General features: G+C 43.0%; 1 protein-coding gene across 2 annotated transcripts in view; it reads left to right on the top strand.

The window, feature by feature from the left end:
• LOC126984659 (WD repeat-containing protein 19-like) overlaps nt 1-21,149 on the top strand; it is a gene marked incomplete at its 5' end in the record, with an annotated part of 77,723 nt that overhangs the window by 24,585 nt on the left and 31,989 nt on the right. The window contains 2 exon segments of one of the 2 annotated variants that reach the window (XM_050838519.1): nt 7,327-7,423; nt 15,673-15,879. In XM_050838519.1, coding sequence (XP_050694476.1) covers nt 7,327-7,423; nt 15,673-15,879 — 304 coding nt within the window. 2 annotated transcript variants of the gene reach the window in all.

Here is a 21,149-nt window from a genome sequence, read left to right as displayed (position 1 = left end):
TAGTTTCTTTATGTGTTTCTTCTTATGGGGAGACCACACTGCCTTCGCATATTCCAATTTTGGTCGGATCATAGTGGTAATTAATTTTTTCATCATATCCTTATCCATGTAGTGGAATGCTATTCCTTTATTTCTCACCATGTTATACGTATCACTGAATATCCGATTAACATGAATTTCTGGAAATTTATTATCTTGCATTATTACTCCCAGATCTCTCTCTTTGTGTACTTTCTTTAATATCAGCTGTCATTGGTTCAGTTGTCACTGGTTGAGTTGTTACTGGTTCAATAGTCACTGGTTCAGTTGTTACTGGTTCAGTTGTCACTGGTTGAGTTGTTACTGGTTCAATAGTCACTGGTTGAGTTGTTACTGGTTCAGTTGTCACTGGTTGAGTTGTTACTGGTTCAATAGTCACTGGTTCAGTTGTTACTGGTTCAGTTGTCACTGGTTGAGTTGTTACTGGTTCAATAGTCACTGGTTCAGCTGTCACTGGTTCAGTTGGTACTGGTTCAGTTGTCACTGGTTCAGCTGTCACTGGTTCAATAGTCACTGGTTCAGCTGTCACTGGTTCAATAGTCACTGGTTCAGTTGTTACTGGTTCAATAGTCACTGGTTCAGCTGTCACTGGTTCAATAGTCTCTGGTTCAGCTGTCACTGGTTCAATAGTCACTGGTTCAGTTGTCACTGGTTCAATAGTCACTGGTTCAGCTGTCACTGGTTCAATAGTCACTGGTTCAGCTGTCACTGGTTCAATAGTCACTGGTTCAGTTGTCACTGGTTCAATAGTCACTGGTTCAGCTGTCACTGGTTCAATAGTCACTGGTTCAGTTGTTACTGGTTCAGCTGTCACTGGTTCAATAGTCACTGGTTCAATAGTCACTGGTTCAGTTGTTACTGGTTCAATAGTCACTGGTTCAGCTGTCACTGGTTCAATAGTCACTGGTTCAATAGTCACTGGTTCAGTTGTTACTGGTTCAATAGTCACTGGTTCAGCTGTCACTGGTTCAATAGTCACTGGTTCAGCTGTCACTGGTTCAATAGTCACTGGTTCAGCTGTTACTGGTTCAATAGTCACTGGTTCAGCTGTCACTGGTTCAGTTGTTACTGGTTCAGCTGTCACTGGTTCAATAGTCACTGGTTCAGTTGTTACTGGTTCAGTTGTTACTGGTTCAATAGTCACTGGTTCAGTTGTTACTGGTTCAGCTGTCACTGGTTCAATAGTCACTGGTTCAATAGTCACTGGTTCAGTTGTTACTGGTTCAGTTGTTACTGGTTCAATAGTCACTGGTTCAGTTGTTACTGGTTCAATAGTCACTGGTTCAATAGTCACTGGTTCAATAGTCACTGGTTCAATAGTCACTGGTTCAATAGTCACTGGTTCAGTTGTTACTGGTTCAGTTGTTACTGGTTCAATAGTCACTGGTTCAATAGTCACTGGTTCAGTTGTTACTGGTTCAGCTGTCACTGGTTCAATAGTCACTGGTTCAGTTGTTACTGGTTCAGCTGTCACTGGTTCAATAGTCACTGGTTCAATAGTCACTGGTTCAGCTGTTACTGGTTCAGCTGTCACTGGTTCAATAGTCACTGGTTCAGCTGTCACTGGTTCAATAGTCACTGGTTCAGCTGTCACTGGTTCAATAGTCACTGGTTCAGCTGTCACTGGTTCAATAGTCACTGGTTCAGCTGTCACTGGTTCAATAGTCACTGGTTCAGCTGTCACTGGTTCAATAGTCACTGGTTCAATAGTCACTGGTTCAGTTGTTACTGGTTCAGCTGTCACTGGTTCAATAGTCACTGGTTCAGTTGTCACTGGTTCAATAGTCACTGGTTCAGCTGTCACTGGTTCAATAGTCACTGGTTCAGTTGTTACTGGTTCAATAGTCACTGGTTCAGTTGTTACTGGTTCAATAGTCACTGGTTCAATAGTCACTGGTTCAATAGTCACTGGTTCAGCTGTTACTGGTTCAATAGTCACTGGTTCAGTTGTCACTGGTTCAATAGTCACTGGTTCAGTTGTTACTGGTTCAATAGTCACTGGTTCAATAGTCACTGGTTCAATAGTCACTGGTTCAGTTGTTACTGGTTCAATAGTCACTGGTTCAGCTGTCACTGGTTCAATAGTCTCTGGTTCAGCTGTCACTGGTTCAATAGTCACTGGTTCAGCTGTCACTGGTTCAATAGTCACTGGTTCAGCTGTCACTGGTTCAATAGTCACTGGTTCAGTTGTTACTGGTTCAATAGTCACTGGTTCAGCTGTCACTGGTTCAATAGTCACTGGTTCAGCTGTCACTGGTTCAATAGTCACTGGTTCAGCTGTCACTGGTTCAATAGTCACTGGTTCAATAGTCACTGGTTCAGTTGTCACTGGTTCAGTTGTTACTGGTTCAGCTGTCACTGGTTCAATAGTCACTGGTTCAGTTGTCACTGGTTCAGCTGTCACTGGTTCAATAGTCACTGGTTCAGTTGTCACTGGTTCAATAGTCACTGGTTCAGTTGTCACTGGTTCAGCTGTCACTGGTTCAATAGTCACTGGTTCAGCTGTCACTGGTTCAGTTGTTACTGGTTCAATAGTCACTGGTTCAGTTGTCACTGGTTCAATAGTCACTGGTTCAGCTGTCACTGGTTCAATAGTCACTGGTTCAGTTGTTACTGGTTCAATAGTCACTGGTTCAGCTGTCACTGGTTCAATAGTCACTGGTTCAGCTGTCACTGGTTCAATAGTCACTGGTTCAGTTGTTACTGGTTCAATAGTCACTGGTTCAGCTGTCACTGGTTCAATAGTCACTGGTTCAATAGTCACTGGTTCAGCTGTCACTGGTTCAATAGTCACTGGTTCAATAGTCACTGGTTCAGCTGTCACTGGTTCAATAGTCACTGGTTCAATAGTCACTGGTTCAGCTGTCACTGGTTCAATAGTCACTGGTTCAATAGTCACTGGTTCAGCTGTCACTGGTTCAATAGTCACTGGTTCAATAGTCACTGGTTCAGCTGTCACTGGTTCAATAGTCACTGGTTCAGCTGTCACTGGTTCAATAGTCACTGGTTCAGCTGTCACTGGTTCAGTTGCTACTGGTTCAGTTGTTACTGGTTCAGCTGTCACTGGTTCAGCTGTCACTGGTTCAATAGTCACTGGTTCAGCTGTCACTGGTTCAGTTGCTACTGGTTCAGTTGTTACTGGTTCAGCTGTCACTGGTTCAGCTGTCACTGGTTCAGCTGTCACTGGTTCAATAGTCACTGGTTCAGCTGTCACTGGTTCAGTTGTTACTGGTTCAGCTGTCACTGGTTCAGTTGCTACTGGTTCAGTTGTTACTGGTTCAGTTGTTACTGGTTCAGCTGTCACTGGTTCAGTTGTTACTGGTTCAGCTATCACTGGTTCAGTTGTTACTGGTTCAGCTGTCACTGGTTCAATTGTTACTGGTTCAGTTGTTACTGGTTCAGCTGTCACTGGTTCAGTTGTTACTGGTTCAGCTGTCACTGGTTCAATTGTTACTGGTTCAGTTGTTACTGGTTCAGCTGTCACTGGTTCAGTTGTTACTGGTTCAGTTGTTACTGGTTCAGCTGTCACTGGTTCAGTTGTTACTGGTTCAGTTGTTACTGGTTCAGCTGTCACTGGTTCAGTTGTTACTGGTTCAGTTGTTACTGGTTCAGCTGTCATTGGTTCACTTGTCATAGGTTAAGTTGTCACTGGTTGAATTTTCAGTTGTTCTGGTGTGAGTACCAGAACAATCACCAAATGGGGGGTAAAAACTCTGCTGAGAGACTTTTTCAGCAGCCATAGCCAGTAACTAATGCTAATTATGAACTTTACATTTCTGCCCGAAATCGTGCCAAATCCATTCTCCGACTAATCAGAAATTCTTTCATTAATAGAAAATGTCAAAACCTTGCTTTTTCTAACTCTTCCCATGACTTCTGGCATTAAGCCAAAAACATCTCCTCCAACTTCACTTCTTCATCTTTCCCTCCACTCCTCAGTCCTGATGGCAACACTGCCGTCTCATCTATCTCTAAGGCTGAACTCTTCTCTCAAACTTTTTCTAAAAACTCCACTCTGGACGATTCTGGGCATATTCCTCCTACTCATCCCCCCTCTGACTCCTTTATGCCTGTTATAAAGATTTTTCAAAATGATGTTTTCTATGCCCTCTCTGGCCTCAATCCTCAGAAGGCTTATGGACCTGATGGAGTGCCTCCTATTGTCCTTAAAAACTGTGCCTCCGTGCTGTCACCCTGCCTGGTCAAACTCTTTCGCCTCTGCCTGTCAACATCTACCTTTCCTTCTTGCTGGAAGTATGCCTTCATACAGCCTGTACCTAAGAAGGGTGACCACTCCAATCCCTCAAACTACCGTCCTATAGCTTTACTTTCTTGTCTATCTAAAGCTTTTGAATCAATCCTTAACCGGAAGATTCAAAAGTACCTTTCCACTTCTGACCTTCTATCTGATCGCCAGTATGGGTTCTGCAAGGGGCGTTCTACTGGTGATCTCCTAGCCTTCTTAACTGACTCTTGGTCATCCTCTCTTAGCCGTTTCGGTGAAACCTTTGCTATTGCACTAGACATATCAAAAGCTTTTGATAGGGTCTGGCACAAATCTTTGCTTTCCAAACTACCCTCCTATGGTTTCTATCCTTCTCTCTGTACCTTTATCTCCAGTTTCCTTTCTGACCGTTCTATTTCTCTTGTGGTAGACGGTCACTGTTCTTCCCCTAAATCTATTAACAGTGGTGTCCCACAGGGTTCTGTCCTATCTCCCACTCTTTTTCTGTTGTTCATTGATGATCTTCTTTCCAAAACGAACTGTCCTATCCATTCTTACGCCGATGATTCCACTCTGCATTACTCAACTTCTTTTAATAGAAGACCCACCCTACAGGAACTTAACAACTCAAGGCTGGAGGCTGCAGAACGCTTAGCCTCAGACCTTACTATTATTTCCGATTGGGACAAGAGGAACCTGGTGTCCTTCAATGCCTCAAAAACACAGTTTCTCCACCTATCCACTTGACACAATCTTCCAAACAACTATCCCCTATTCTTTGACAACACCCAGCTATCACCTTCCTCAACACTAAACATCCTCGGTCTATCCTTAACTCAAAATCTCAACTGGAAACTTCATATCTCATCTCTTACTAAATCAGCTTCCTCGAGACTGGGCGTTCTGTACCGTCTCCGCCAGTTCTTCTCCCCCGCACAGTTGCTGTCCATATACAGGGGCCTTGTCCGCCCTTGTATGGAGTATGCATCTCATGTGTGGGGGGGCTCCACTCATACAGCTCTTCTGGACAGAGTGGAGGCTAAGGCTCTTCGTCTCATCAGCACTCCTCCTCATACTGATAGTCTTCTACCTCTTAAATTCCGCCGCAATGTTGCCTCTCTTTCTATCTTCTATCGATATTTCCACGCTGACTGCTCTTCTGAACTTGCTAACTGCATGCCTCCCCCCCTCCTGCAGCCCCGCTGCACTTGACTTTCTACTCATGCTCATCCCTATACTGTCCAAACCCCTTATGCAAGAGTTAACCAGCATCTTCACTCTTTCATCCCTCACGCTGGTAAACTCTGGAACAATCTTCCTTCATCTGTATTTCCTTCTGCCTACAACTTGAACTCTTTCAAGAGGAGGGTATCAGGACATCTCTCCTTTCGTATTTGACCTTACTTTCGGCCACCTCTTTTGTTTCTTTTTTAGGAGCAGCGAGTAGCGGGCTTTTTTTATTATTATTATTATTATTATTTTTTTTTTTCGTGCCCTTGAGTTGCCTCCTTTGTTGTAGGGGGGGGGGGGCTAAAGACTTTAGTAGCCTATCCCGATATTTTGTTTTTATTTATTAATGATCCACAAGACATCCTAGAGTTAAATCAAAGTATGTGCTTATCTTTGTATTCACTCATTCACACACTGGTAATATTTCTGTGGTGTCTGATTCACTTGTTTGAGTGAAATTCTATCGTGAAAAACAGTCACATATTCGTGTCACTAGTAAAAATGAAACTAGTAATGAAAGTTTTGCCACCATGAAATATGCATAAATAGATAAATATGAAAGCTCACGAAGTCACAATAAGTGACATCACCTGCTTTGCGCAGTAAAAATATACTATTTATGGTATCTGATACCCCAAAATGGCGTATAGGCTGGCTTGGGCCTCTGTGCTACAGCCTCAACAATGCCAGATTGTCGTACTCAGCCGCTTATAATGTCCCGACTTCCTACCCCTAAACTGTCTTCTGGGCTCCAATAACGAAACTAATTTATAATTATCGTTAAAAGAGTTAGATCCTGATGTTTCTTGGCAATAGTTAGGCGTCAGAAACCAGTAAATACTGTGCTCAGAGTACGACAATCTGGCAACAGTGGCTATACGTATTTTCATATTATTGTTTTGTTGTTTATTCAATATTCTGTTCAAGAAAAAGAGTACTCATAATTTTAGTTAGTTTTTGGTTATAAGGATTCTTTACGAAATACAATTGTAACGTTACCTTCTACCAGTTAGGAAACATACTGAATTCTGGATCGGCTATGGTGATGTTAGGTGCTGCTATTGTGTCTGGTCTAGTTTTCATGAGTTCAGTTGTCTCAAAACTGACTTTCTACTCCAGCTCTTCCCTATGCTATCCCCTTGTGCAAAAGCTAATCATCATTTTTATTCTTTCATCCCTTTTGCTAGTAAAATCAATAGCAGGCTTCCATTTGTCTATTTCTCCCCACTCATGATTTGAACTTTTCAGGAGGGGAGTATCAAGGCACCTCTTCAACTGAATTTGGCCGTGTCTTCTGGACATCCAACCTATGCTTGCTTAACAGTATCTGCACTTAACATGCTTTTTCTCTTCCCCTTAAGCTGCTCCCTTTACTGTATAGCCTACTCTTTTTAAATAATATTAGGCATGTAAATTCCAACTGGAGCAGATATGAATAAAACATGCTCAGAACTCATGCTTGAGTAACAGTAAAGGTGTCTGATGATTTTAATGGAAAGCTTCTTTCAATGTACAAAATAGACATGTTACTGAGGAAGTTGGTTTGCATATAGCATGTTTTCTTAATTAAGATGTTTTAGGCTCTATACCTGCTTTTATATGTCAGCATTGTTTACCTAGTGGCTCTTGTCTGCTGCTGTGGTTGAGTCATTGCTTTTTATATCCATTCCCTTGCTGTTGACAAACCTGCAGGTGACAAGGCTGTTTTTAACACATAAAGGTCACTATACAGCATCAGTAAGCTATTTTTCTATAATAGTATTTCATGTAATACTGAGCAGTAATATTAATGTAACTTTCCTTACAGCATATATTTTCTTTCCATTCAACAGGATGCAAAATACCTATTTCGGCTCTACATGGCTAAACATCAGTATCGAGAGGCAGCTAAGACAGCCATTATCATAGCAAGAGAAGAACAAAACTCAGGTGAATAGAATAAATATCTATATGTATTGCCCGTATTCCAATTCACTATACCTTCACACGAACTCTGCGTGTCATGAAACACAGGAGAAATCAATCCAGACCCGGAAAGGGTTTTACTGGCGCCAGGGATTGAACCCACAACCAGCAAGATGTTAATGCCACTCTTAACCAGTCATCCAAAAAGGTACCCCACTCACTGAGTGAATTTGGGCAGCCTTCTACATCAGGTGGATGTCACCACACAGCTTTTCCCCCTGACCTAGATTAATTGTTGTGTGTTTCTCACTGAAATTAACCATTTTCTATGAATTCTGTGGAGAGTATGGGCCATCCATTTTCCTGTTACCCACATGGCGAAAACATAACAGAATACAGGCGAGGATCCCACCACTGCCACTACATGCATTGCCTGTGTTCCACTTCACCATACCTTCAATTGACCTCTGCATGTCATGAAACACAGGAGAAATTAATTCAGATCCGGAAAGGTTTTTACCAGTGCTGGGAATTGAGATGGGTGATGGTGAGATGGGAAAGCCACTCTAACCAGTAGGCTAAATAAGTACCCAACTCACTGAGTGAATTTGGGCAGCTCTTCGCATCAGGCTGGTCATTCACTACACATAAATATGGTACGTTGAGGAGTGAGACTGCAAAAATCTACTTTGTACAGATAATCTGCTATACAGTACCCTATCGAGTTTCACGCTTGCTTCATTCCGAAGGTATGGCTCTAAACTCCAGGATCGCGAAACTCGAGGTATTGAAATCCATGTAAAAGCGCTTATTGGTTCCGACCCGTGGAAAAGAATTACTTTTTCCGACTTTACTCCCTTATCACAATTTTTTCGACTTACTCCCTGGTTATCTCAAAAACATACCTTGTTAATAGGCAGAAAATGGGAAGTAAGAACAGTTTGTTTTTAAGCCACATTTGAAGGTGGCTGCCTTACAATTGGCTGGCAGTTCTGAATACACACTTGTGATCCACGTGGCGTCGTCTGCTGAAGTAAGGGCGATCGCTTGCGGTCACCTGTGGGACAGTTGCACAAACCTATATTTTTCTGGTAGTTTTCTGTGTGTTATGAAATAATCTGCTAACTCTTTCTGTTAAAAATCATGAAATCACTAATATCATGATTGACTTTTCAATGCCTATTGAACGTAAACTGCTGCCGCCGCCGCAAAATAGCTCGCAAAGAGGTTCAACTTGTTTCCTGTTTCCATATTTCCCTCACCGCTCACAAAGATCACAAGTGGACAGACTAGAACAAAACCAGGCAAATTAATACATTTAATGCTGTGTATTCTCACAGCGTGCATGCTTGGTGGACAGCAGAATGACTAATTTCATTGAGAAGATATTTCTCGGCCAGTGTAGTGGACCTTCTTCTTCTTTTGACCTGTAACGCTTTGTATCGCTTCTTAGTTCTTCCTTCTCCACACTTTTATACTTCACAACATGCACTTAGGGCTGCTTTCACAGTTATTTTGCTAGTTTTGATCGTTACCAATGGCGGCGGTCGCCGCTATAGTATTTCCACGTGAAACTGGCTGATCAGGTAGTGGCGGCTGCGGGGTTAGCTTTGCCCTGCACTTACCACACATTCTCAACATCTCTCGCTTCGTCTGCAGCCACCACTACCCCATCGGCCAGTTTCACATGAAATACTAAGCGCCGATCGCCGCCATTGGTAACGATCAAAATAAACGTGACTGTGAAAGCGGCCCTTAGTTACTTAACAGTGCACGCTTATACACTTCACCCTGAACTTGGGTGTTTTTCTGTCCTTTTCTTTCCCTGATTTTGCTTTTCTATGCCCTTTTTCAATTTTTCACTATTACTTTTCACCGTCGCTGCCATGCATTACAGGTCAAAAGAAGAAGGAAAGGAAAACAACACCGGGAGATCTACAATTTTCATAGACTTGATAAAAAGATTTTTGGACTGTGGTTCCACAGCACAGGGTGTTCTCTTATCTTGTTAATCAAGTAGTAAGCAAAGCAGCTCTGCCAGTCCATTTTACGAGTCTATTGGTGGGCCATCTTCCACTGCTCCTCACTCCTCAGCCACTGCCGTCGTCTGTTTGTTTACATGCAGCCATTTGGTACCCATGTACCCAGGCTCGTACTCACCACCGTTTTCCATTCATAAGGTCAACCAACAATTCGCTCCCGGTTGGGCATACAGGCAACCGCGGTTGCCCATAGCCCCAATGGTTGGACACCGCCTTTTAAGGCAGCACGCATGACGCCGACGGTAGGTAGACGTGACCTGTACATGTCAAAGCAGCACAAAACTCGTGGCGGTAATGCGCAAAAGTCATGATGGTAAGAATTTAGGACTAAGCACTAAACTCAAGGATCGTGAAACTCGGATAGTGCGAAACTCGAGAGCGTACTGTAGTCTGTTCGTGAACAGACTATAGTTACAATATGTATTTATAATTTACACCTGCTTACTTACACCAGTAATACAAGATAAAGTAATGAGATGACATTTCAAATATCCTGCTGTGGGAAGACCAGCAGTTTGCGTACACAGTGCTCCTGTGCCTCATCTCCCCCCACCCATAGCTGGGCGTTATCGTGATAAATTATCGCGATACTTTATCGCTGATAACAAAATCGGGTTATCGGCCATCCGTTACTTATTTAAATATATATCGGTATCTTCGTTACTTATGTATCCAAACTAGCGATAATCGCTAATTTTTTCCATCCTGGAAAAAAAAAAAAACTGTCTCCTCCCTACTGCGCATGCGTGGCCCGGGCGCCCGGTGTTGTATGAAAAAACTTCGGGGTATGAAATATCTTCGGTGAAGGGATTTCATACTTAGATCATCAACATTAAAACACTAGGTTATTTTTTATGTTAGACTCAAAAATCAATATATCAAAGAGAAAAATCATTTAACTTTGCCCCAAAAATGATTATTCACTGCCTCAAATTTGATATTCCATATTCGTTTGTGAGCATGCCATGGTATTGAAGGCACCCGGTGTTGTGTTATTTGGTGTCCCATCGTCAAAAGCTGGCGCTTTTGTTTACAAACACTGGTCTCGTGAACTGCACATGTTCAGACCAGTAAGCGTAGCCCTATACAGTCTCACAAAGCTTTTTAACACATTAAGAGTTGCTGGAAGGCTGAATCAGACATACAGTACCACCATCCTCGCTGTTTCTAGAACGACACTCTGTACATATAAATACAACTCGTACAGAGTGTCGTTCTAGAAACAGCGAGGATGGTGGTAGTGGTACTGTATGTCTGATTCAGCCTTCCAGCAACTCTTAATTATGGTTAAAAAGCTTTGTGAGACTGTACGTACAGGTCTACACTTGCTGGTCTGAGCATGCAAAGTTCACGAGAGACCAGTACAGGTAACTCTCGATTTACGCGAGTGTTGCGTTCTTGAAGAGGTCGCGTAATTCAAAAACAATGTAAATCAAACAAGAGCTAGGTTTCTGTCGAAAAATAAATACCGTAATTTTCGGCGTATAGCGCGCATTTTTTCACATAAAAAATGCCTATAAGTTTAGCCCTGCGCGTTATACGCTGATTGTATACATTTTTAATGATTTTTTTCTTCTTTAGGATGTTTTTAAGGGTCTGTTTTTCGTCTTATCCAACAACAACGGCAAACTTACCTTTATTATTGTTTATAATCCTTCATAGTCCGTTGCTCTCCTATAATATGTTACCATAGAATACAGGGCGATCTAATAACTACTATACAAAGACTAAATCGGTGGAAGATCGTCCATGCCTTGCTGTTATCCCGTTTTTCCGTCGGGCGCCATTTGTATGAACTTGATCTTGATGTCACAGGTGGCTTAAGATTGTATGACTAAGGAGCAGTACAAGCTGCATAAAAAATCATATTGGAAAAAAATGTCCATGTGTTCATTATTAATTATTAATATTAGTGAGAATAATGGGGTGAATATGATATCAGAAACTGTACATCATGAGTCTCGTACGAGGAGTTATTTCACGCAATCCCAGCCCGGCCGCCATTTGCATTGTTTACAAACCACACAACCACACCCACACAACAAACAGCTGCATGCCGCGTGTCACCAGAACCGAGATATCCACTCGGGCACTCATTCTCGGCCTCTCTCGTGTGAGGAAGAAATGAGGGACACCATAAGGGGCTGGCTAGTATTGGTACCGATACCGAGCAGTCTGGTACCGGTAACGTACCGTATTGCTGGTACCGTTAGTACCGGTACCTGCCCACCCCTATTGTTGAGTAGCGTGGCGGCGTAGGTACTGTATTGTTGTTCAAGTGGCGCGCGAGAAGAACTGAGCTCAGCTGTGTGGCCGTGTGAGTCCAGTTGCGTGAGACATCTGGTGGCCACTCCATAAAATATCGCGTATAAGTGGAAAAAACGCCAAAATTAAACATTTATTTGGATTTTGGACCCCGCGTTATTTAAAAAACGCGTAAACCAAACTCGCGTAAATCGAGAGTTACCTGTAATGGAAAACCTTATCGGTGATAACCGATATTCGTTAACTGGAGACACAAATATAGGCGATAACTGATAACCGATACCCAATATAAATCAACCACTCTGATACTAGCTAGCGATAAGTCCGATAGGCGAAAACAATACTATATTGATATTTCAAATAAAAAACATAGATGAATTCAAATTTTCATGATCTGTATTTTAGAAAACTTAAAAACCTGAGTACCACACTTTGACACATATCTATGGATGGTAATACTAGAAACGCCTGAACCGGTGTTGTGTTATTTGGTGTCCCCACCGTCAAAAGCTGGCGCTTTTGTTTACAAATACGTATAAAGGTTTAAATAACTACAGTATCCTCTCGAGTTTTGCGATCCTCGAGTTTCGCGGTTAGTCCTAAATTCTTACCATCCCGACTTTCACGCATTATCACCCCAAGTTTCACGCTGCTTTGACATGTATGGGTCACGTCTACTTACCATCGGCGTCACGCACGCCACCTTAAAAGGTAGTATCACACTGGATGTTTTCCTCCAAACATTGTGGCTATGGCAAGAGAGAGAGAGAGAGACTTATTAACACGTTAACCGCGTTAGAACTTTCCGCCGCCTTTTGCCTGTCGCGTTTGGTTCAACTCAGCGCAGCCTCAATACCACGTGAGCCCCTGACTCGAGAGGAGGTGTGTAGCTTCACTCTGGTTATGAGCCCCTCTCATGAAAGGTGAGATAGAGAGGATGACAGCAAGGAGAAAGGAGAAGGGTGTGGGTAGGGATGGTCAGTAAGGAGAGTCAGGTCAGGGCTTTGGTCAGGACATGACCTGACCTAAGTCAGGTCATGTCCATACCTGTCACACACACACAGAAGGTGAAATGAGAAGAATGTGAGGAAGATGGGGCAGAAAGGAGTCAAATCAGAGCTTTGGTTAAAACATGACCTAACTCAGGTCAGGTCAGGTCCTGACTTGCCACACACACACACACATACACACAGAAGGGGAATGAGAATGGTGTGGGGAGGGAGGGGTAGAAAGCAGTCAGATCAGGGCTTTGGTCAGGATATGACCTGACTCAGGTCAAGACATGACCTGACTCTCCCTTCTGCCCCTCCCTCCCCCACCCTTCTCATTTCCCTTTTTGTGTGTGTGTCATGACATGACCTGACTCTCCCTTCTGCCCCTCCCCCCCACACCTTTCTAATTTCCCCTTATGTGTGTGACGCACACCCGGAAAAGTTGCCGGTTGCCCAAGCTACCGCCCATGCGGTGGGAAGAAAAAGGCCCAGTGTGACACCAGCTTACGCCCGACAACCGACAACTCACTCCCGGATGGGCGCACGGGCGTTGCCAGTAGCCACAACGGTTAGAGGAAAACGGCCAGTGTGACACTGCCTTAAGGTAGTGAGGCCACTGATTGGGTTAGCGATGACGTCATCGGACTCCCAGCGAATCACAAGCGTGTTTTCAGAGCTCAGCCAATCATAAAGCTTCATCTGTGGTTTTAAAATGACTCGTTCTCTCTTCCCGTTTTCTTCCTTTTCCCAAGGTACGTATTTTGAGATAACAAGGGAGTTTAGGAGGAAAAAACGTGAGCTCCGGGGGGCAGTATGAGTCAGTTATAATGGCGCACTATAAACAGTTGCCTGCGCCATGACAGGCTCGGGGCTGACCATTAGACCCAGATGAATAGTCTATTGGCGCCATAGGCCACATGTTAAAAAAGAAATACATAAATAAATAAAATAAATAAATAAATAAAAAAAATCTCCACGGGTCGGAACAAATAAGCACTTTTTCAGTGTTTTCAATACCTCGAGCTTCGCGATCCTTTAGGAATGAATCAAGTTTGAGAACAGATGTTCCACTGTACATGGACCTAGGGTACTGAGAAATGGAGAAAACATATAATAATGCATATATGATAGGTGGGCATAGTCCTATTTACATCTATATTGCTCTGATAAAATTCTGAGGGTGTTAGGAATTAAGGGTTGTCTAAGAAGTGAGCTGGGATCTGAAAGCGAAGCGGAGCAGCCATGGGTGATTGGTTGGTTGAATTGTTCCACAATAAAGGTAATACAGTTGTCCCTCAAATAGTACGGGGGTTAGGGACCAGGACCCCTGTACTATTCGAAAATCCGTATAAAATTAGTGCTCCCCATAAAAACACTCCCTGGGCTGCATTTGAGAGAGGGAATTGGGACTCTCGGGACATCCCGAGTGCTCTCAAACGCATGACGTGGCAGCATGAGTTGCCAACTCGGCACGTCCACTGGCTCCCAGCTTTGAGAGGTGGAGCGCCATCGTGCTGTGATGACATTATCAGCAAACATGGCAGCCCAGATAAGCACATATAAGTGTTTCCATTGCATTTCACCTCTCTGTGCCACCATAACCACTGGAGCTTCCTTTTCATCTTCTGTTGTAAGGAGTTCGTCAGCCAGGACAGCTAATAATGCATGTTAAACATCGCCAGGGGTGGTCTGGGCGCCCGAGACGTCCCGACTTGCTCTCTCAAACGCACTGACAGGAAGATCAGCATATGCCAGTTTGCTGCAAGACACTGTTACCATAGCAACGATGAGGCTTAGTAAAAGGACGGCCTTTATCTCCACTCTTGCAGTACTCTTGGAGCACTGGCAGTTACTGCGGCAAGAATTTCTTTTACACTATGACAGATACAGCGAACACTGCTCTCATTGACATGGTATGCTCTCCCTACCGCAACGTAACTCATCCCAAAGCGTAACTTCTCCGAAGTTCTGCAAAATGAACACCTTTCTCGAACTCCTTGGGGTGCTTTCAGCAGGTATTTTGGTAGAACAGTGTTGCCACTCAAGCCAGGGCTACTTGGTGCAATGAGTGGGAAATTTAAAAATCCTAAAAATATTCTTCCACCGTACTATTGGAAACTGTACTATTTGAGGGACGACTGTACTTCACTGCCCAGAAGTTGCATTAATAATAAACTCTTTAGTAATTTAGTAAGAGAAGATGGCGCCACTATAAACACTTGCCTGCGCCATGACGGGCTGGGGCCGACTACCATCCAGGCCCCTCAAGAAAAAGCCTACCAGCGCTATAGGCGTACACGTAAAAAAAAAAATAATAAATAAATAAAAAAATAAAAAATAAAGGCAGGACTGCTAAATAAAGCGAGATTAATATATGCCACTAAGTAACATAACTTAATGAAATTAGCAGTTGCTATTGGAAAGTGCTTTGAACCATGAAAAAAATATTCTGGAATGCTTGGTGAAATTACCAGCGTCCGGCTCACAAGGGCACTCAGCTGTGAGACGCCTTCGTGGCAACACCTCAGTCAAAAACAGTCTTGTCGAACGGGAGCAAGCAACGTGGCCGTCAACACTAACACTACATTACTACTGGCTGGCTTACAAGACGCCAACCCCTCAGTTGACTTTAATTGAAACCCCTTCAAACATAAGTATACCTTAATATGGTACCTTTAGGCCTATGGGGAGTTATTTAAGGTATTGCTTCTTGGGAGCACGGTCTTTGCATGTCGCAGGTGAGTCGGTGTAGTAAGATCCTTGCCTTACCAGTGTGTTGCAAAACAATAAATTTGCAACAAGGGACATAGATTATGCAATTGTCATATACTTTCTGGATAGTACATACTGTAAAGTAAATCCTCTTCATCATGGACAAATATATAAAATAACACTCACTCCAAAAGTTTTTTCTTTTTTATTATTCCATTGCCAGGTTAATGTGACAAAAACAAAACTAAATGTCTTTCTATAGGGAATTATCGACATGCTCATGATGTGCTCTTGGGCATGTATGGAGAGCTGCAGCGTCAGAAGCTCAAGATTCCTGCAGATATGAGTTCGGCATTACTGCTTCTCCACTCATACACATTAGCTCGGCTGTTGGTACGCAAGGGGGACCACCTTAAAGCTGCCAGAATGCTCATTAGGGTATCAAACAACATCTCAAAATTCCCAGCACGTGAGTTATCCTATATTTTTGTGGAGTCACAAGTTGTCAATTTAGATGTTTTTATAAAAATGTAAGGATGCATCAGTGGATTCAAATTACACAAATTCAGGCTTAACCCTTTCAGTATAGTGATACCTATGTAGACCTCATGATACCTCAGCATAATTTATTGTAATGCCTATGCCAGCATTATAAAGTGTACTAGCCTACTAGTTTACCATATAAGCAACAGGCTTTCTAAACTTCATGTAACTATTTCATAATGTACTTAGCATGGAAAATTATTATTAATACTATTATTACTGCTGTATTTACACCACAAAGGAGGGTGGAGAGAGGTGAGATAGAGGAGGCAATGAAGAAGTTACAAGTAGGAAAGGCCCCTGGAGCTGATGGCATAACAGCAGAAATGTTGAAGTATGGAGGAGGTGTTGTTGTGGAAGGGATATTATGGATATGTAACCTAGTATGGGAACAGGGTGAGGTGCCAGAGGATTGGAGATAGGCTATTGTTGTGCTGCTGTACAAAAGGAAAAGGAGCAGAGATGATTGTAATAATTACATACTATAACCATACTCTTTCCAGCATTCACTTTCAGCTTTCTCCTCTTACACACCCTGTCAAACTCATCCACTAGACTTATTCTACTCAGTGGGGGAAGAAAAGTGTATGAAAGGGTTTTAAATGAGAGGATGAAGAAAATAACTGAGAAAAGTGTTGGCAATGAACAAGGGTTTTTTAGGAAAGGGAGGGGTCGTGTAGATCAAATATTTGCACTCAAAATGTTAGTTGAAAAATACATAGAGAAGGATAGGAAGCTGTTTGCTGCATTCATGGACCTGGAGAAGGCATACGACAGGATTGACAGGAAGGGGTTGTGGGATGTTCTAAGGATATATGGTGCAGGAGGGCATTTGCTGGAGGAAATATGATCCTTCTATAATGATGCGAATGCCTCTGTATGCATGAAGGGTGAGTTGAGTGAAAGTTTTGGTGTTGGTGTGGGTGTGAGACAAGGGTGCGTGATGTCACCACGGCTTTTTAATGTGTACATGGACGGTTGTATGAGAGAAATGAAAGCCAGAGTGGGGGAGGTAGGTCCGAGGCTGAAAGTGAGAGGTACGGAAGAGTCATTGGTGGCAGGCCTGTTTGAAGATAATACAGTGTTGCTGGCAGAGAATGAGGGGGGGATGCTGCAGAGGATAGTGGATGAGTTTGACAGGGTGTGTAAGAGGTGAAAACTGAGAGTGAATGCTGGAACGAGTAAGGTTATGGTATTTGAGAGGGCTAGAGAACAGGTCAATGATTTTGCAAAGCCATACAGAGTTAGAGCAGAGGGTACAATGAAGTGTAGGATAAAATTAAGGGAGGAGAGAATGGAGGAGGTGACTGAGTTTAAATATTTAGGGACTGTTTTATGTAAGCATGGCAGTATGGAAGGTGAGGTGAGGGAAAGAGCAGTGAAGGGCAGACGGGTAGTGGATGCATTGGAGAGTTATGAAAGGAAGAAGTGGGAGCATGGAGGTAAAGAGGGGAATAAGGAATAGTATTATCCTGCCAACTCAGTCATATATGTCAGAGATGTGGACATGGAATGCAGCACAGCAATTGAAAATACATGCAAATTAGTTATATAAGAGGTACATGTGGTGTGTCAGGGTGGGATGGAGAAAGTAATGAAAGCGTGTATGAGCGGTTTGGTATGGGTGTGACAGCGAAAGGAGTGGAGTGTGGAGTGGTGGTGTGGGTGAAGTGTGGTGCTTTGAGATGGTTAGGACACATGATGAGAATGGGGGAGAATGAAATCGTTAAGAGAGTATATGAGGGAAGGATTGAGGGAGGGGGTGTCAGGGGAAGACTTCAATAGGGTGAGTGAGTATTGGAGTGAGAGAGCTGAAAGTAACAGGATTGAATGTGCTGAGAGGGAGTGCCAGAACAGGAGAGATGGAGAAGTGGATCAATAGGGTGAGTGAGTATTGGAGCGAGAGAGTTGGAAGTAACAGGATTGAATGTGATGAGAGGGAGTGCCAGAACAGGAGAGATTGAGACACTTCTGCTGTGGTCACCCACTGGAGGGAAGTTCCTGTGCAGGGCGTCGGAGATATAGATAGATAGATTACAAATAATGAAAATACAGTACCCTCTCGAGTTTTGCGCTCGCTTCGGTCTGAAGGTATAGCGCTAAACTCGAGGATCGCGAAACTCGAGGTATTGAAAACACTGAAAAAGCGCATATTTTTTTTTAATTAATTTTTAATTTTTTATTATTATTATTATTATTATTTTTTTTTTTTACATGTAGCCTATGGCGCTGGTAGACTATTCATCTGGGTCTGATGATCGGCCCCGAGCACGTCATGGCGCAGGCAACTGTTTATAGTGGTGCTATTATAATTGGTTCATGCTGCCCCCCGGAGCTCACGTTTTTTCCTCCTTTATTCCCTTGTTATCTCAAAATACGTACCTTGGGAAAAGTAAGAAGACGGGAAGAGAGAACGGGTCATTTTAAAGCCACAGATGAAGCTTTATGATTGGCTGAGCTCTGAAAACACGCTTGTGATTCGCTGGGAGTCCGATGACGTCATCGCCGGCGCTAACCCAATCAATGGCCTCACTACCTTAAGGCGGTGTCACACTGGCCGTTTTCCTCTAACCATTGTGGCTACTGGCAACGCCCGTACACCCATCCGGCAGCGAGTTGTCGGTTGTCCGTAAGCTGTTGTCACACTGGAGCTTCTTCTTCCCACTGCATTGGCGGCAACTTGGGCAACCAGCAACTTTTCCGGGTGTGCGTCACACACATAAGGTGAAATTAGAAGGGTGTGGAGGGGGAGGGGCAGAAGGGAGAGTCAGGTCATGTCATGACACACATACACACACATACACACACAAAAGGGAAATGAGAAGGGTGGGGGAGGGAGGGATAGAAGGGAGAGTCAGGTCATATCCTGACCAAAGCCCTGATCTGACTCTGCTTTCTGCCCCTCCCTTCCCACACCATTCCCATTCCCCTTCTATGTATGTATGTGTGTGTGTGTGTGTGTGTGTGTGTGTGACAAGTCCCCAGCAAACATTGAATGTACGGACCAATGTTGGCCAGTATCGGCATTCTGATTTTTACTATATCGGACTGACTATGTAAAATCTGGCAACCGGTACAGGCCCGATCTAGGTCCGTTATCCGTTTGCACCGCGGTAAGTTTCGGCTCAATGATGGTCCAGCACCGGGGCGAAGCTGGCAGCCATAATCATGCCGATATACCCGGCGCTGCCGATATCGGACCACTGCCGTGCTAGAATATATTTTGCTTCGTTTGCCGATATCGGGCCAATACCGAATCTTATTTCCTTGCCCGCATTGCCCCTGTATATCTGCAGTAATATAGATATATATATATATATATATATATATATATATATATATATATATATATATATATATATAGTTAATCTAGCTAACAACTGCTTCTAATATACCAAAAAATAGCATACTGATACATAGGATACTTTTGCTTCACATTTGTGAAGGTTTTAGTTACTGGTCGTACCAATTTACTGCGTAAATGGCTTGATTATGTGGGGGTGCCTTGAAAATTTCTAAGTCCAGTGTTGTTGTTTGACACGAGGGCTTCTGGCCAGACTGAGCCTCATAGCTGCCTTACACTAGAGACACTACACCATAGAAACTAGTTCCTAAGTCAGTAATATTAAGAACGTGCATGGATCATTACGATTTCAGACATGAAATGTTCCTACGTTATTTTCTTCTCAATATTAAAGCAAATAATGGTGCAGGTATTTGTATTTTATAATTTTAAACGATTACATTCACGATGTATTACTACGCGGTGTATCGCGCAGCCAGTGCCATGTAGGCAAGATGTCTGCCAGTCTTCCTCGGGCCGCCCGCCATCATGGATGGACCGACACTCAATCACTCACTCACTAAAAATATCATTCTACTTCACCTCGGTAAGTGTTAGCTGAGTATTTAACCTGCATGTAGGTTGACAAAAGGACCGATTACTATCCCAATACCGAGTCCAACAGTGACACGGGCATGTCATGTGCGCGTTGTGATTTCCGGTCACAGAAGCTGTGACAAGCACGTGTCAGAAAACAAACGGATATTGTTCTACGCGCGATACTTATAGTTTGAGTAAAATGGAGGCCAGGGTGATACATAGCAGCCGGTAGGTCACTCCCAGGTCAGTTAACAGCAGGAGCGTCAGTGCGGGATGACAGCTGTCACAAATCAGTTTTATTTTGTACCCCAAACTACTCGGTAAAAATAAACACTAGACACTCACTGTAAACATTAAATTATAGTAAAATTTTAATAAAAACCTAATGCATATACTTTGTGGTAAAATAATCTCTTCCTTTCAAAAATAAATACTAGCAACTTTGTAAACATGAAATAATAGCGACATTTTAATACAGACCTGAGATACGTAAGAATATAAAAGAAAATAATAATCCCCCCCAAAGCCTTGGACAAAGTGCCGCATAGGAGGTTGCTGTGGTCTGAGGGGTGGTTTGCTGAGATGGATGGAAAATATCTTGATTGATAGAGAGATGAGAACAGTGGTAAAAGATTGGGAGTCATCGTGGAGGAAGGTCGAAAGTGGAGTGCCCCAAGGCTCAGTACTGGCACCAATCATGTTTGCAATCTATATAAATAATATGACAGAGTGTGAATAGCTACATGAGCCTTTTTTGCAGTTGATGCCAAGTTGTTAAAAAAAAGCTGAGTGAGGAAGATTGTGGAGTGATGCAGGAGGATCTGAACAAGATATTGGAGTGGGGTTAGAGTTTAATCTATAGAAATGTAAAGTAATGGAGTTTGGAAAGAGTGTGAGGAGAGTAAAAGGAAATTATGTGTTGAATGATGAGAGGTTGAGTAGATCAGAAGAGGTAAAAGATTTGGGTGTTACAGTGACTGGAAATTTTACCCCGAAGACATATTAGCAAAATTACAGGGAAACATATAACTTGTTGAGAAGAATAAGGCTGGCTTTTGCATATATGGTTGAAGAGATGATCAGAAAGATGATTATATCACTGATTAGACCTAGACTGGAGTATGCAGCTGTAGTGTGGTCGCCCTACAAGAAAAAGGATATAAGGAAGTTGGAGAGTTCATAGAGTGGCAACAAAGATTGTTCCAAGTATCAGGGACTTGTCATATGATGAAAGATTGGCAAAGTTGCATCTACCAGCGTTGGAAAAAGGAGAGAAAGGGGGGACTTGATAACTTGATGGTATGGGTTACATG

This window comes from Eriocheir sinensis, chromosome 5 (genome assembly GCF_024679095.1).
Source record: "Eriocheir sinensis breed Jianghai 21 chromosome 5, ASM2467909v1, whole genome shotgun sequence".
In the NCBI taxonomy this organism is placed as follows: domain Eukaryota; kingdom Metazoa; phylum Arthropoda; class Malacostraca; order Decapoda; family Varunidae; genus Eriocheir; species Eriocheir sinensis.
This window is presented reverse-complemented; position numbering and strand designations above follow the sequence as displayed.